General features: G+C 41.9%; 1 protein-coding gene across 1 annotated transcript in view; it reads right to left on the reverse strand.

The window, feature by feature from the left end:
* Window positions 1-17,165, reverse strand: part of KIF11 (kinesin family member 11) — a 32,486-nt gene that overhangs the window by 2,622 nt on the left and 12,699 nt on the right. Inside the window, exons 8-22 of the mRNA XM_048859577.2 lie at window positions 16,108-16,198; window positions 14,226-14,468; window positions 13,981-14,076; window positions 13,177-13,265; window positions 11,726-11,813; window positions 9,929-10,117; window positions 8,107-8,314; window positions 6,469-6,641; window positions 5,870-5,992; window positions 4,901-5,059; window positions 4,278-4,417; window positions 2,402-2,681; window positions 1,030-1,252; window positions 635-786; window positions 144-260 (exon numbers count right to left, since the gene is read on the reverse strand). Coding sequence (XP_048715534.1) covers window positions 144-260; window positions 635-786; window positions 1,030-1,252; window positions 2,402-2,681; window positions 4,278-4,417; window positions 4,901-5,059; window positions 5,870-5,992; window positions 6,469-6,641; window positions 8,107-8,314; window positions 9,929-10,117; window positions 11,726-11,813; window positions 13,177-13,265; window positions 13,981-14,076; window positions 14,226-14,468; window positions 16,108-16,198 — 2,371 coding nt within the window. The remainder of the gene's footprint in view (window positions 1-143; window positions 261-634; window positions 787-1,029; window positions 1,253-2,401; window positions 2,682-4,277; window positions 4,418-4,900; window positions 5,060-5,869; window positions 5,993-6,468; window positions 6,642-8,106; window positions 8,315-9,928; window positions 10,118-11,725; window positions 11,814-13,176; window positions 13,266-13,980; window positions 14,077-14,225; window positions 14,469-16,107; window positions 16,199-17,165) is intronic.

Consider the following 17,165-nt stretch of genomic DNA (forward strand, 5'->3'; position numbering starts at 1 on the left):
AGTCTAGTCACAAACCTACACTGACAATGTTACACAAGTGCTATTAAAAGGCATGTCATTTAACTACTTCTGACCCTATTATAAAAGGGGCACCATGCTTCCTGGTCAAATCCAAATCTGTCTGCAACATTTGTGGAAATTACCTGGAAAAAGGGAATACCACTATTTTTTTGACAGCACACACTTGTGTCCAGGGAAGATTTATCACTGAAGATACTTTCGTTAAATTCCTGCACCACCTCTTCTTCCTCCAATGAGTCCTAAAAACAGAAATGGCCAGTTTACATGAATGGCTAAATTCATAAGGGATTTACAATCATTTGATTACGTCCCTAAAATATATGGTACAATCTTTTGAGATATTTATAGATCTTTACATGCACAACTATCAAGCAAAAAAGACCGTTTAAACATAAGACTTGGTTTAATCCCATCCTGTGCATTTCCTGAGCTTTGCATGGACACTCACATTGTACCTGACGAGTGCAATGCAGAATGTAAAAGCTTCCAGAACTCTGTGTTTACAGAGTTGAACTGAAACACCTTTAAAGTGTTGCACTAACTGTTCAATCCCATATCTTCTGAATGAGTGGTTACAAAATGGAGCCTTATATTTATACCATCTCACGTTTACCTGATCCACATGCTCTACCACCTTTGCTGCACTATTTAATGTAGCCATGAGTTCTGGTTGCTGTCGTCTCAATTGCTCAAGCAGCAGGTCACGAGGTTCTGTTCTCACAAGAGTCACTGGATACAAGTAGTCTTTTCTCTGTGGAGTTGTCCCTTTAATGAAGTTGATGTAAAAATGAATGGAATTATTAAACACTTCCATCTTCCACTTCAGTTACATCTCAGATTTCATATTAAATGAAATATAAGAAGCATTCTTTGAAGACACTCTTGTCCATATTAAAAAAATCCAAGACTATCAATCACTTCATGTTCCCATTAGTTTTAGCTTATGAATTCTGTACTCAAGTATCTTGCCGTGAGATCATTCCCCTTCCCATCCCCCACTGTGAATACCTGTTGGGATATCCACTTTAAGTTCCTCCTGCAGGAAGGCATTAACCTGAGTCAATCCATACTGTGCTTCCTCATGGAGTATCAGTTTCTGCTCCAGGAACATCTCCTTATCATTTTGAATCTGGTCAAGGAGGCTATTCAGTGACCTCTCTTCAGCAGTTTTCTGTCTGTTAATCTGGTCTGTGACTTCAGCAACTGACGCATTACAGCTTTCATTTGCATTCTGAAAGACAGAATACCAAATTAACAATAAAATTAAGGCTAAGGTTTCTTGCCTAACTGGTGGAGCAAAATCAGTTACATTTCAGGTTGTGTCACTAAACTTAAATGTGACCTCAAATTGAAGAGTTTGGCCATGCTAATTTATATTCATTTTGAGAGCAGTATTTAGAATAGTCCATTGCTTGGAACGTACATGCTATCCTTTGGGAACAGATGCCAATAGCTAGTCATAGGAACAGACATTGCCATGCTGGATCAGACCACTGGTTTTTCAGATTCAGGATCAAGTCTTGAAAAGTAAATAGTACTAAATGCTTCAAAGAAAGATGCAAATAATTGCATATTGGACAATTGTAGGATAAAACACCTGCAAAGGGCTAGGAAGAAAGTTTACATTTTAGAAAGCATTTTTAGCCCTTAAGGTTGTAAAGAAAGTCTTCCAGACATGAAGACGCCTGGTATGCATAGACAGTGTTTTCTTCCTGAGTCTTCAGACAGCCTGAAACATTTAGCTGTGAATTTACTCATTGGGGTGTTAATTCTGAAGTCTAGTGACACTTTAAAAGTCAGTATTAAACTAGCTCACTGTTTATTTTACCAGAGGCATGGGAAAGGATTGGGAGTGAATTCCATGGATGGGAGAGTTGTTACAGGGAAGGAAAAAACAGATGGGGAAAAGAAGAATGGGGAAGGAAGAAAAATAAAGGACCAGAAATAGCAGTAACCCTGAAGGGGAACATTTTCCCCACTGACTGATGCCAAATCTAACAACAATAATTAAAAGGTTAGCTACCACTTGAAAGCCATATTCTATACTTGATCACTATGCAAACCCTCCCACTGGCAGGTCCAGGGTTTGGGGAGAAGCATCTCTCCCTGTCACTGCCCTGAGCACTGCTTAATAAGCAGCTGCATGACTGCGCAGCTTAGAGGGAACTTACGTGGTTAATATCACGTATCAAAAGATTGGGTACATGATGTTACAGGAAACGAGAGGCAAGCCAACCTCTATCCTGATCAGGAGGCCTGTAGCATAACAATAGTACTGCAGAATGATATACAGATGACTTTGGATTTGTATCTACACATATTCTACTTTCTGGTCCTCTCCACTGAGAACTTTTCATTACACTATGAAGTTATCAGTTACCCTCTGCAAACACTGAAGTTGTTCCAGCTCACTGCTGAAGGAGGATATCTGTTGATCAGTAAGGCAGTCAATCTTAGTGTTTGCAGATTCAACCCATTCATCTGTCTCCTGACACACTGTGGTGAGAGTGCTGCGAAGTTGTTCACAGCATTCAGTGGACTCCTTCAGCAACTTTTCGTCTTCCCTGTTTAGCTTCCTGATCTCTCGTGAGAACTTATCCAAAGATGCAATGTATTTGTTGTGGTGGGAAGTTGTACAACTGACTAGGTCTGTAGTTTGCCTGCATGGACAACAGATTCATAATATAGATCAGAGGATTTGGAAATGCAGATTTAAAAACATTATGCATTTAATATGATTTGACGACAGCAACAGTGAGTCTAATTTCAAAGTAAACCAGATCCAATCTTATTATAATAAGATGACACTGGAATGCTTTCTATTTAAGCTATTTATGCAGTAAAGTTTTCCCTAACCACAATCTAGTGCAGTGGTCACCAACTGGTCAGTCCTAGAGGATCTCCCAGTCAATTGTGATCTCTGGTGGTGCAGTGGGGCTGCCGCTAAGGCAGGCTCCCTGCCTGCCCTGGCCTCACGCCACTCCTGGAAGTGGCCAGTGCAGCCCTATGGTCTCCCTCCATCCGCTGCTCCTGCCTGCAAGCACCGCCCCCGCAGCTCTCATTGGCCAGGAACGGGGAGCTGTGGCCAAAGGGAGCTGTGGGGTGGTGCTTGCAGAGAGGGGCAGTGCGCAGAACTACGTGCCCCAGCCCCCTCCCAGGAGCCACAGGGGCTCGTTGGCCCCTTCTGGGAGCAGCGTGGGGCCGGGGTAGGCAGGGAGCCTGCCTTAGTGGCAACCACATTGTGCCACCGACCGGTAGCCGCTGGAGGTAAGAGCTGCCTGGCGGGAGGCTGCACCCCATATCCCCTCCTGCATGCCAAGCCCCAGCCCTGAGCCCCCTCCCAGAGCCAGCATTCCATACCTCCTTGTGCACCCCAAGCCCCAGCCCTGAACCCCCCTGCACCCAAACACTCTGCCCCAGCACTGAGCCCCCTCCCAGAGCTTGCACCCCTCACCCCCTCCTGCACCCCAACCCCCTGCCCCAGGCTCAGCCCAGAGCCCTCTCCCATACTGCGCACCCCTCAGCCCCAGCCCAGAGCCCGCACCCAACCTGTGAAAGTGAGTGAGGGTGTAGGAGAGTGAGCGATGGGGCAGGGGGGAATGGAGTGAGCGGGACGGGCCCTTGGGGAAGGGGCGAGGTAGATCCTGGACGTAAAAAGGTTGGAGACCACTGATCTAGTATTACTGCGGGATTTAATAAGTTATTACATTCATTTTGGCCAAGATTTTCCAAAGTGACTAAGGACTGTGGGTGTCCACTTGACAAGTCTTATAAGGACCTCAGTTTTCAGAAGGTACCAAGCACTCTCCCTAGGAAAATCAGATCTTTTCCAAGGGTCTCAAGTTGGGTCCCTATAAGTCACTAGCCACTAGTTCATTCGGTGAGCTCATTTTTCAAGTGATAGATTAATTTACTACTCATATAAACTAATTTGCCTGCAGAACTGAGTGTAAGCATGCAGCAGTAATCAGGGAGCCATGCCCAGACATATCTGATGACCACTCACAAATGTATAGTTCCTGAAAAAAATGGAACCTCTTGATTGCAAGATGCATAAAAGTCTCAACTTTGAGCAGAAGTTAGGTCCAAATATCCTCATATGTTGGGGAAATCTGAATCAGGATCTGAATTTTGTGGTAGGACCCACCTCTAACAGGTGGGACTTGTCCAAAAGAATTTACTGCACGGTAATCTACATTTGTGGTAATCTATGTAAGACAATGTTGTAAGTATATGAAAAACAATATATTTCTTACAGATGGACATTTTCCTGGGCAACAGCAATAGTGGTCTTCAAGTTTCCACCCTTTTTAGATACACCACTTAAATTCTGCTGAGTTTCCTGAACCAACAAATTCAGCTGGCTTTGAAAAGAAGCCATGAGTTGGGTTGTGCCCTATTAAGAAAAATGCAGAGTTATACACCAGACGGGGTGTTACCTGCCTAAAAGCCATTAGCACTTTCAACATTAATAAATTAAATGTAATAGACTCCTTATGTAAGGTATTATATAGCACACCAAAAAGTAGAATATATTTTAAAGCCATAACCACCAGTTGTGCTCAGGAAAGATGTAAGCAATAGATTCACTTAGATTTTGGAGTGTGTTGTGAGCAACAGTTTAGCAACAGCTATAGGTCACTCCAGGAGCAGACGTGATATTTCCACTTCCCCCACAAAGCTAGAGAAAGCATCACAACGGAGGCTGATTAACAGAAATAGGACAAGCAAATTAAATGAATGGGAAACAATGGTCCTAGTACTGACTGATGAACCAAGTATGAAGATCTACTACAGATGAGTTTAAGTCAAGCCAGATGAAAAACACCAGGTACAAAATGCTTAATTCCATCTTCTTGTTCAAAGAAAAGGGTAATACCTCTGTAAGTGCCAGCTTTGCCAGCTCTGCTTCTTCCTTTAAACTCTCACAGTCATTCTGAAGTTGAGCCAGAACACTGGCTATATCTTCCTGTAATTTATTCAGAGCGAGACAGTGTTTTGTAAAGAAGGTGTTTGTTTCCTCTTTATGTCCTTCCATCTTTAGAGGGAAATAAATTACATGAAGGTTAGATAAGGAAGCCATGAATTATGGTAGTTAAAAGTGGAAGTTTTCATAAACCCAGTGCCATGACCATACACTGGTTATACCTATACAGAATCTCTATACCCTGAAGAGCTTGCAGTTTAAAGGCACTACTGAATCAAGTATGGTGGACAACCGTATGACAGTTGTTGCAGGTAGGCTTTGCAGAAGTTTGAAATTAAAGAAGGGAGGTTGGTATATTAGGCAAGAGGCTGTTCTAAACATAAGGAATGGTGTGAAACAGAGCACAGTAGAATGAGGACAAAAGAGGAGATGCTTGGGCAGGACAACAGCAAAATGCACTAGAATTCTTCAAAAGTTAGAACATAAACTACACACTGAGGAAGATAGCAAGCCAGTATAGATGCTCTAGACAGGGGAGATGCGGTCAGAACAAATGAAGAAGAGCATTTTGGATAAACTGCAGGCAAAATAAATGAGAGGGGGAGGTTTAAGCAGTGGTCCTTTCTTTTATCTAAAACCTTGAGGAGCCAAACTTTGACATTTGGACAATTGAGATTGTACTGATGAGGGGAATACATGAGCACACAAATGAAGAGGTCACTAATGGAAAAGAAGATCTGGAAGTCAGAGAGGTAACAGATGAACCCATGGGGCGGAGTATGCAGATGGGCAAGGCCAGATCAAAGATGGAGACTGAGATGAGAACCCTGGGAAGAGTTATTGAGAAAGTGGTCAGTAAGCTAAGTGAACTAAAGAGCACAGCAAGAAGTCTGTGTGAAAGCAAAATATCCATGCATTTACCTTTTCTGCCACAGCTGAGTAGGTCTTGATGTTATTCTGAAACTGGCTGTTTACTCCCAATACAAATTCTACCATAGGTACCAGACTACTTAACGCTCTTTCCATTCCAGATTTATGCTCTTCCTAGAAAGGATGGTGGGGAAAAAAAATTAAATACCAGACAGCTCCTCAGTTCAAGTCTGCAAGAGATTATTCAGACTCATTTGAATATATTCAGGGCCCTGTGTGTTCTGCAATTGCAAAATTTGCTCCAGAATCTCCCTTGCTGTAGAATTGTGTCCAGAATCTCAACGATCATTACAAAGAAAAGTTTCCAGACCTTCTGTTTGGGAAGATAGCCTTGAACATGTGAACAGAATATAAGCCAATACCAACCTACTTCTAAAAAGCCTGCAACAATGACCCAGGTGTGACTGCCCCCCCCATCATCTTACTTCAAGCTTTATAGATTCAGTAACCATGCAACTGAGGGCTCTGAGACAGCTACTGAATTGAAAGTTATTTTTATTAAATTGACTAGACCAAGTTTATGGAGGCCCTTTAAGAGTAGGAAAGATCCATATCCCCAAAATAACTCAAGAGCATCTAGATTAACTAACCATCAATCTCTTCAACTCAGCTTTATTTTTTACTGATTGAGTCTCCTGTTCTAGTATTTTTTCAGAAACCCAAGAAGTTTCAGCAGACAGCATTTCCACAACAGAGGCAAAAGATGAAGATACAGCTGATGCAATAACATTAGTGGTTGAAGAGCTGGCAGACAGAAGGTCACCTACAAAGGTAAACAGAACATTACAAACTTTGTAAAGTTTCCCCAAGAGTCCTACACCATCAGAGGATAAGGGTTCATGTTAGGATACGCTAATAATGTGGTACTAGGACGACCCATCACTCTCACAGATCTTGGGAGACAGGCCAGTCCTTGCTTACAGACAGCCCCCCAACCTGAAGCAAATACTCACCAGCAACCACACACCACACAACAAAAACAAAAAGAATAGGAGTACTTGTGGTACCTTAGAGACTAACAAATTTATTTGAGCATGCTCAGGGGTCGAATAATAAATTTGTTAGTCTCTAAGGTTCCACAAGTACTCTTTCTTTTTGCGGACACAGACTAACATGGCTGCTACTCTGAAACAACAAAAACACTAACCCAGGAACCTATCCTTGCAACAAAGCTCGTTGCCAACTGTGTCCACATATCTATTCAAGGGACACCATCATAGGGCCTAATCACATCAGCCACAATATCAGAGGCTCGTTCACCTGCACATTTACCAATGTGATCATGTGCCATCATGTGCCAGCAATGTCCCTCTGCCATGTACATTGGCCAAATCGGACAGTCTCTACGTAAAAGAATAAATGGACACAAATCAGACGTCAAGGATTATAACATTAAAAAACCAGTTGCAGAACACTTCATCTCTCTGGTCACTTGATTACAGACCTAAAAGTGGCAATTCTTCAACAAAAAAACTTCAAAAACAGACTCCAACGAGAGACTGCTGAATTGGAATTAATTTGCAAACTGGACACCATTACATTCGGCTTGAATAAAGACTGGGAGTGGATGTGTCATTACACAAAGTAAAATTATTTCCCCATGTTTATTCCCCCTGCCACTGTTCCTCACACGTTCTTGTCAACTGCTGGAAATGGCTCACCTTGATCATCACTACAAAAGGTTTTTTTTTCTCTCTCCTGCTGGTAAGAGCTCACCCTACCTGATCACTCTCATTACAGTGTGTATGGTAACACCCATTGTTTCATGTTCTCTGTGTATATACAATCTCCCCACCGTATTTTCCACTGCATGCATCCGATGAAGTGAGCTGTAGCTCACGAAAGCTTATGCTCAAATAAATTTGTTAGTCTCTAAGGTGCCACAAGTACTCCTTTTCTTTTTGCGAATACAGACTAACATGGCTGCTACTCTGAAACCTAGGATAAGAACAGTTTGTCCTGGCCAGAAACAGTACCTCTCATCAGTCACAAGTGTTGCCTACAACACAGCAAACTGAAGCGGACGTTTGGGCATAACCTTTACTATACGGGTATGACTGCTCAACTTGAACTACCATTGGTGTGACAAAATTCAGCTCTAGTATTTTAGGTAAAGCCTGGTCCTTATGTCATGCCATATCAATTTTAGGAAAATCTTTGGTATTTCTGCAGCACAGAGTTCATGTTAGCAGTCAGAAGATAGACTGATATAAATTTGTTACACTTACCAACTAAATTAGTGTAAGATTCTATCATTTGTTGCTGTTTCAAACTGTTCTCATTAACAGAATCTTGTATTTTGCTAAACAGAGCATTCATGTGTCCTGCAAATCTCTGCTGGACTTCTGCATTGTGTTGATCAACTACTTTTTTACGATCTAGTTTTGCATGGAGACCAGACACATCTTTTGTTGTTTCTTCAACCGTACTAAGCAACTAAAAAAAAAAAAGTTACAATGTCAATCTTCAGATGAACCACCTTCAGCCTCAAAACATAACCGAAGGGTGTACTATAGTCTTTGTTTAACTTAGATGACGAAAACTTAAACATATTGTTTAAAGTAGGAGTTGCATCCCTAGAGAAGGGAAGCCAAGAGTTTACATTAACATGCTTAGTATATCACTACAGTTAATTTCTTAATCCTTGTATAAATTATGATCAGGTGCTCAGGCATTCAGAAAATTGCACACAAGACATTGTTTACTCTTACCAACTTCGAGAAGAGACACACCAAGGCGTTAACATCCCAGCAACCAATGTCCCCAAAATAAGACAATAGGAAGTGAAGGAGCATGGTGGCATCCCCTCTCTGAAGTGTAAATACATGGATGACTAGGACTCTGACATTTAGGTGGTTTCCCACTACTTTTGCAGTGAATAATATAGAATTTGACAATGTATTTTGCCTGCCAATTACTCCTGAGGGCATTCTGCGCCAAAAACGTAAAAATTCTGCACCAAAAAAACCCAAAAATTCTGCGCACAATATTTTAAAATTCTGCAAATTTTATTTGTCAAATAAATGTGGAGGCTCCACCACGGCATTGGGGAGCACAGGCCACTGGCTGCACAGAGGTGGGAGATCACTGTGCAGCTTCCCCCTCCCGGACATGAACTCAGCGGTGAGGCTGCACCCAACCCTGACACAGAGCAAGGACCAGACCTGCCCCAGAAACACCCCAGGGCCCTGCCTCTCTGTGCCAGGTGCAGCAAGTGTGGGCAGGCAGGCTCAGCAAGGCAGGATCCAAGTGTGGAGGAGCATAGTGTGGGGGGATCCAGGTGTGGGTTGAGAGGGCTCTGTGTGTGGCAATCTGGATGCGGGCAACTCAATTGGGGATCTGGATGCACAGGGACTTGTTGGGGGGTTCTGGGTGTAACGGTAATGAAACTCAGCAGGGGGGTCCAAGTGAAGGTGGTTGGGGATCATCAGGGTGGGGTCTAAATGCTGTGGGAGTGGGGCTCAGTGGGGATACAGGTGCAGCTGGTTGAGGCTCGGTGGGGGGGGATCCAAATGCGGGTGGCTCATCAGGGTGGTCCAGGTGCAGGGGGAGTGGGGCTCATCGGGGCGGGGTGGGGGTGAGGCTCAGCAGGAGGGTCTGAGTATGTGGGCGTCTGGATGCATGGCGGTTGGGCTGATGGGGGAGCAGCTCCCTGTACAGGGATCCCTCCCCCTGAAGCGGAGGTGCGATGGGTGCAGGAAGTTGCCATGTAGAATAAGCATTTGCTGGTTCACTGCATCTGGGGTGATGCAGACTGGACAACACTGGAGCTCAGAGCTTTTAGGGCAGGATGACTTTGAGGAAGGCAGCATGCTGGTTAGTGAATAGTCAACCATCAAACTGTCACAAACAAACTTGTCATCTCAAGTGATGTCCCCTCCCCATCACTGTGGAGTGGGTCAGTTCATAAGTCTGTTCCAGTTTTCAGTTTTAAGATCAGCTTGCAAGATACTTTACCAGTACAGTTTTCACAAGTCATTCCCTTAAAAATTAGGCATATTATCGATAGAATTGCTTAGAGTTGCAATTAGTTATCAGAAATGCAATAACCTTGCTAGCTGTGCCATGAAGTTTTTCTTCAGTGTTCTCCAAAGCTGAAGCCACATATTCTTCCTCCTCAAGATGAATCTTGGTTTCTTGCAAGTTTTTCTGAGTGTCTTCCAGTTCTCTTGCCGTGATCTGCAGATCCGTTTTGCATTGTTCAAGTTCATTTTTATTAGCCATGAACAGCTCAGTGACCTAAAGTGCAATTGAAATAATGCAGTTAATGAGGAGATACTGCTTTTCAGAAATCTGAAGAGCAATTTAGTCATACTTCCAAATTATATATTCATTAGGAAGAATATCTTCTCCCCCAACAATGTGACTTATGCCAAATTATCAGATGACTGGTCAATTACAAATGCAGCCTCAGTTCTAAGCAGTATGTTTGATATTTGAGACCTTGTACACTAAACTTGAATATGTCTCAAAACAAGTACCAATGACACTTTTCTCCAGAACAAGAAAACATGATTAATCACAAGGAAAAGTTCTGCAGAATAATTACATCCACTTAGGGTTCTCCCATTAAAATCAGCCTAACCAAATACCTGGAGGAAAAAGATTCAATTAATATTACTTAATTTAGCTAAAGGCAAGACTTGTAACATCAACATTTGATAGCTTTGTAGTTCCAAATCTTGGAAAATAATGTTTCTTATTCTCAGATTTAGCCTATCGTACATGTGCAATGAAAAGTCACCTTTTCTCACGCAAACGCTGAAAAGTAAATGCTAATCCATCCAGAAAAGAACATTTTAAGAGTCCAATTTTTTGTTGAAAGTCCATCAGGGCAATTTTAAGCTAAGGCAAGCTTAAGAACCAAGTGTAATATTGCATTATGCTGTTATAAGTTACCAAAGTGAAAAGCCACTCTTATTAAGGAGTTAGGCATTGGATTTCCCTTTCAAACAATTATTTTTGATTAGGAGGTTTGAAGTTTAGCTTCAGCTTCACAAACTGACTAAGCACACTCTGACTAAGCTCCCTAAAGTACCATTGGTATACAAACAGCCTTTGTTTAGAGCTGGTCACAAAATGCCAGTTTGCTGGAACCAAAGTGTATTGCAAAATTGAGACTGGTTAGACGAACTTTTGTTGAATCTCAGACAGTGCTCCATCAGAACCCTGTTGGCCAGGCAGGTTTTCTTTAGGAAACTTGTCTGGTTCCCTTCCAACTCACCTGGGCTTCAAGGGACCACAGCTATAGGGCAACCCCACCTTGCCAGGGCTTCCAGAATCTAGGATCCCAGCTACACACCAGGGAGCCATAAGAAATCTGACTTGACTGGGGTTCTCAGAACTTCCAGGCTACAAAACATTCAGTCAGGAGCCTGGAGGTCCTGGGATAGGCTGCCAGGATATGTGCTCCAGAGCAGCCCTGGGAGCTCCTTGGCAGTGGCAAAACTGACGAGAATGTCAATTTCATTCAGCAGCTACTAGGCTATTCTGTTTCAGAAACACCATGCATTTGCTTTTGAAATAATTTTCCCTCCAGTTTGTCAAAATTATAGAAAAAAACTGGTTTAGGTCCAAATTGGAAACCAAGTTTTGAAATCTCAATTTCTTGCAAACAAGAAATCCCGAGCTTCAGACAACTCTACCTTTGTTCTTTTCTGATTGAACATATTCAGTTATGCAAGAACTACAATCATCATCAGAAAAATTTAGATTTACAAGATGTAAACTCACAGTGATAGGTTTGGAGTTTCTAAAAATATCACAACATCAAGCTCCTCCCTTTGATCTAGTTGTCCCCCCGAACTTCTTGTTTGCAGACGAGTATTGTTAAAAGACTTCACTTACTCTTTTCACTTCTTCCTCCATGGCACTAATTTTATCAATATACTCCGCAATTTGTTCCTCTTGAACTGTCACTTTTCCATTAAGAGCTCTGAAACAATAAGTGTAACATGATTGATTTAATAGTTACCTAATGCTTCTCATGCTGCATGGTTATTTTAATGGTACTTTTATCCTAGTTTCCATATAAACTTTAGAATCATACCACTGGAAGGGACCTCAAGAGGGCATCTAGTCCAGTCCCCTGCACTCATGGCAGGGCTAAGTATTAAGACCATCCATGACAGCTGTTTGTCTAATCTGCTTTTAAAAATCTCCAATGATAGAGATTACACAAATGTTCCTAGGGGATTTATTCTAGTGCTTAACCACCCTGATAGTTAGGAAGTTTTTCCTAACGTCCCACCTAAACTGCCCTTGCTGCAGTTTAAGCCCATTGCTTCTTGTCCTCTCCTTAGATGTTAAGGAAAATAATTTTTCGCCCTCTTCCTTGTATCAACTTTTATGTACTTGAAAACTGTTATGTCCCCTCTCAGTCTTCTCTTCTCCAGACTAAACAAACCCAATTTTTTCAATCTTTCCTGATAGGTCGTATTTTCTAGACCTTTAATCATTTTTGTTGTTCTTCTCTGGACTTTCTCCAGTTTGTCCACATCTTTCCACAAATGTGGCACCCAGAACTGGACACAATGCTCCACCTGAGGCCTAATCAGTGTGGAGTAGAGTGGAAGAATTACTTCTCATGTCTTGCTTACAACAGTCCTGCTAATACATCCATAATAAGTATTATTCATTCAAATGCAACAAAGATTGATGCCAGTTTGATTTAGACAGTATAATGTACATGAAGAACCTTGTGTTTCTTCTTTCAGATGCTTTATTTATTGACCAATGCACTCACAGGTATTCTGAGGCAGATAAGAGTTTAGAGCAGAAGTCCCCAAACTGTGAGGCATGCCCCCAGTAGGTGGGCGCAGAGAAACGTTTGAGGGTCTGGGCCAGCCTCTATGGGGGGTGAGGAGGAAGCACCACCAAGCCCCAGCCCTGGCTCCTGGCCCCACCACCCATCTCCACACCTGCCCCTAGCCTCAGCTCCGCACCTGCCCCCAGCCACAGCTCCATTCCTGAAGCCGAGGCTGGGAGCAGAGCCACATCCGGCCATGGGCCCGGCTGCTAGCCTCCACTGTGGCCCAGCTGCGGCTCTGCTCTGCTCCCGGCCCCAGCCTTGGCTGCGCTCCCAACCCCACCCCCACCCTCTGCCCTTGGGGCGCAGACAGGGGTAAGCGGGGGTGGGGTTGCAACCCTGAAAAGTTTGGGAGACTACTGGTTTAGAGAGACTGACTTTGTACTAGCTGCAGTTCTTACAGGTACAAATGCTCCTATAAATTATGTTACATTTGAGGATGTGGTTGCTATGCTTGACACAACAGGTTTTGCAATAGTCAAGGACTCACTCATAGTTTTCAGCAGAAATGTAGATTCCATTTTTCTCTCGTGCAACAGCAAGATCTCGTTTCAGGCGTTCAATCTCCTCTGTATATTCCTGTAACAAAAATGATCTGTAAAAGACCGAAGATTCCAGTTTGATAAATTACATCTCTACTTTGATTTTGAGTTAGCAGGTGGCTGTAACGCTGTAAGATGTTACACATGCCCTTAAGAAAAATTTTATAAGAAAGGTAAAATGTTTTAAGTGTTAGTACTTTTAGTTTCACATCTTGAAAGCAGTTACAGCATTGCAGAACTTCTCATTAAATACATTTGATTAGGTGTAAAGCGACAGTGCTCAACAGTAAAATTTAACTAGGCAGTGTCTAACATCTTAAAATAATCACCTATAAAGTTCCCTTACTAAGGGTCAATTTTATCTGACATGCTGTTGTTTGTCAAACCTTACTGACTTATCTACCATATGAGACACTGGGATGCTTGTGTCTGAGTTGAGGCACCTATTGTGTTAATATTTTGCCAGATTTTAGTTGCTACCATCTGATAGTTCAGCTGTCTAAGCCTCCTTGTGAACAGGTATCTACATCAAAAGCTGTAACCAGTACTCTGATTGGCAATTTCAGCAAAAGGGCCAAAAACTGAATCAGTAGGGAGATTCAATCCTTGAGACTGAACACCCCACTCATCATTAAAGAGGTGCCTACAGGACAGGATGAAATGGTAACCATGCTAATTCTCAGCAATTTGGCTGACCTGACAGAAATAAATTTAAATAGCCTTCAATTTGTGAAAGCATACTGGACAGTTACCTTAATGAGAGCTCTTTTTGTCAGCTTCTGGTTTACTTCAGGCTTATTCAGGATATTCTTTGCTCTATGTGCATATTCTAGAGTGCTCAAAGTTTCCTGTATAAAAGTACAAAGACAGACACATGACCTCTAGATGAAGGTTTAAGATTTTAGTACTTCATCTGAACTTTTGTATAATTTACAGACTGCTGGAATAAGTGTCCCACTAACGACAATGTAGGATGGATCAGCTTGCAAGTCTTTACCTCAAGATTTACAGATGCAGGAGAAACTGTGGCAATTATAGATGTTTTTGTACGTCCTCCAAGAGAATCTTGCAGGATTCTAGTGAGTTTAGATTCCCTGTATGGAATATGCGGAGCTCTTTCTACAAGAGCAGTAATAACTCTCCCCAGAGTAAGCAGAGACTGATTGATATTTCCAGCTTCACGAGCTCTTTTGTCAACTGCTCCAGAACGACCAATGTTTTCACTTCCTGCAAGATCAACCTGAAAGGAGAAAAAAAATGAAAACTGTAACTTACTGCCATGAGAGTGCAAAAGGCAGACAACTCCTATCTTATAAAGCTGAAGATAAAGAATGATTCCCAAAATATTAATATGCCACCATGCACACAAACCTAGCTTTCCTAAGACTTAGGAGTGTTTATTGTATATTCTGCTCAATGGCTTCATAAAAACATAACAGCTGCCATACTGGGTCAGACCAATGGTCCATCTTTCTCCACCAGTGGCCTGTACCAGGCCTTTAGGGTGGCAATTATGAATAGGGAATTTATGGAGTGATCCACCCCATTTCCCACTCCTGGCTTCTGATAATCACAGATTTAGGATCACCCCAAGTATGGGTTTGTGTCCCGACCATCTTAGCTAATAGCCCTTGTTGGGCCCATCCTCCAAAAAAGAACTGGATAATTCATGAACCCAGTTACACTTTTGGCAACCACAACATCCCACAGCAGTGAGTTTCACAGGTTAATTGTGCATTGTATTAAAAACAAAAACAAACAAACAACCCCCCCCAAAACAAAACAAAAACTTCCTCGTTTGTATTGTAAATTTGTATTATAAATTTTGCCTATAAATTTAATCACGTAACCTGTTTTTTTAATTCTATGAAATACACCTCAATCTGTTGCTTGGTTACAGGCCCATGCAATCCAATCTGGTAAACCTGGTTCCCCTAGGCTACAGACAGCAGAGCTGTCCTATAGTGCTTCCATTTGAATAGAAGACCATCCAGATTAATAAAAGGAGTACTTGTGGCACCTTAGAGACTAACCAATTTATTTGAGCATGAGCTTTTGAAGTGAGCTGTAGCTCACGAAAGCTCATGCTCAAATAAATTGGTTAGTATCTAAGGTGCCACAAGTACTCCTTTTCTTTTTGCGAATACAGACTAACACGGCTGTTCCTCTGAAACCATCCAGATTAATGACTCCAGATTGCTCTCTATTGTTAGTCCTCTGCTGGGTGCAAGTATTTCTCCTGACACGTCCTGGAATACCAGTCCAAGATGAAGGCACAGATATTTACAGTCAAAATAGCATTCACAAAACAAACTGAATTTGGTATTGCTACATACAGACATATACTAATCAGTCACACCCACCAATTATTTATGCAGGACACAAAAATGCATGGTCTAACAGCATAGGGCCAGATTTTTAAGAAGGTACAGACACACCTAGTAGGATGTTCAAAAGCATTTAAGGCTATGTCTAGACTGCATACCTTGCAGTGGAACAGCTGTGTTACTACAGCAGTGCTGCTATAAGGTACGCAGTGTAGCTTCTCTTTGCAGGCAGGAGAGAGCTATCCTGCCAGCAAAATAAAACCACCCTCAACAAGGGGCAGTAGACTATCTCCCACTGAAAGCACTATCCACATTGGTGCTTTTTGTCATTAAAACTTTTGTCGGTCAGGGGTTGTTTCGCGCCTCTCCCCACCTCTGACCGACAAAAGTATTAACAACAAAAGTGCAGCGTAGACATAGCCTAAGCGCCTCTCCTGTGAATTAATGTCAGCTGTTCAATTGAGACAATGAGGCAAAACTTTTTTTTCTTCTAGTTTGTTATTCTAGGATTGTCACCTTCATAGAACTCTGGAGTTTAATGCAGATACTTACCAAGTTTAGTTTCCCAATTTTAACAAGCTCTTCTCCATCTATTGTAGTTTCTTTCATGTGTATGGTGACTGAAAACACAGAGTGTGAACGACTGCAAAATAAGTCAGTCAGTTTAAAACAGACATCCCAATAAAACCAACTGTTCTTCTTTTTGCAAGACAATCACTGATAAAGTGCTACTGTCGTCAGTGGACTTGTACCAGGGATAAGTTTGGCCCACAGATTTTTTTTTTTTTTTAAATAGATGGGCACTTTTCTAATACATCATCTTATTTTACTAAGCACGCTTCTAAATAGGCACTTTACAAATAAGATCCTCTGAAAAGCACTCATATACTAAAACATAGAAGGGGCAGTGTCAGAAAATTCAGCCCAATGTTTAGGTTTCAGGAAAAAAATTTATGAAGACAAAGGCAATAAACTCTACAAATATTTTTTACACACTCAACTTATGGAAACTTTAAAAAAAGAAAATGAACATGCCCTGTTGTGTTTGTAACCAATGCACTAGGTACACACACGTACAGTACAGGAGAATCTGAAAAGTATTTTTATTGTCCAAGCTATGTAAATACAAGCAAGCAGTATTCAGGAATAAAAATTTAAAATTCAGTTTTTATCTAAGACATTAGTAGAGCTTAGGACTTATTTTTAGCTTGACAAAAAGAAAAGGAGGACTTGTGGCACCTTAGAGACTAACCAATTTATTTGAGCAGAAGCTTTCGTGAGCTACAGCTCACTTTAGCTTGACAGTATCCCATTTACAAGTCTCACCACCAGTGTGACATTGGTAAGGGATATGCAATAAACACTGGATGCACCACAAATATGCAGATGCTTCCGACTGAGAACATGTAGATTTCACAATGCATAGAAACACACAAGCAGAACAAAAATTATACTCCTACAAACCAATTGGAACTATGGGAAATTTAGATATAAAGTAATGATCCTGATGCCCTTAGACTTAGAGCAGATTGATATTCTTACAAAGTAGCAGCAGCCAAACAAGATCAGAATATCTTGCATCTCTGGACATCATGAGTGAGTGAGGAGGC

This window comes from Caretta caretta, chromosome 7, assembly GCF_965140235.1.
Source record: "Caretta caretta isolate rCarCar2 chromosome 7, rCarCar1.hap1, whole genome shotgun sequence".
Taxonomy (NCBI): Eukaryota; Metazoa; Chordata; order Testudines; family Cheloniidae; genus Caretta; species Caretta caretta.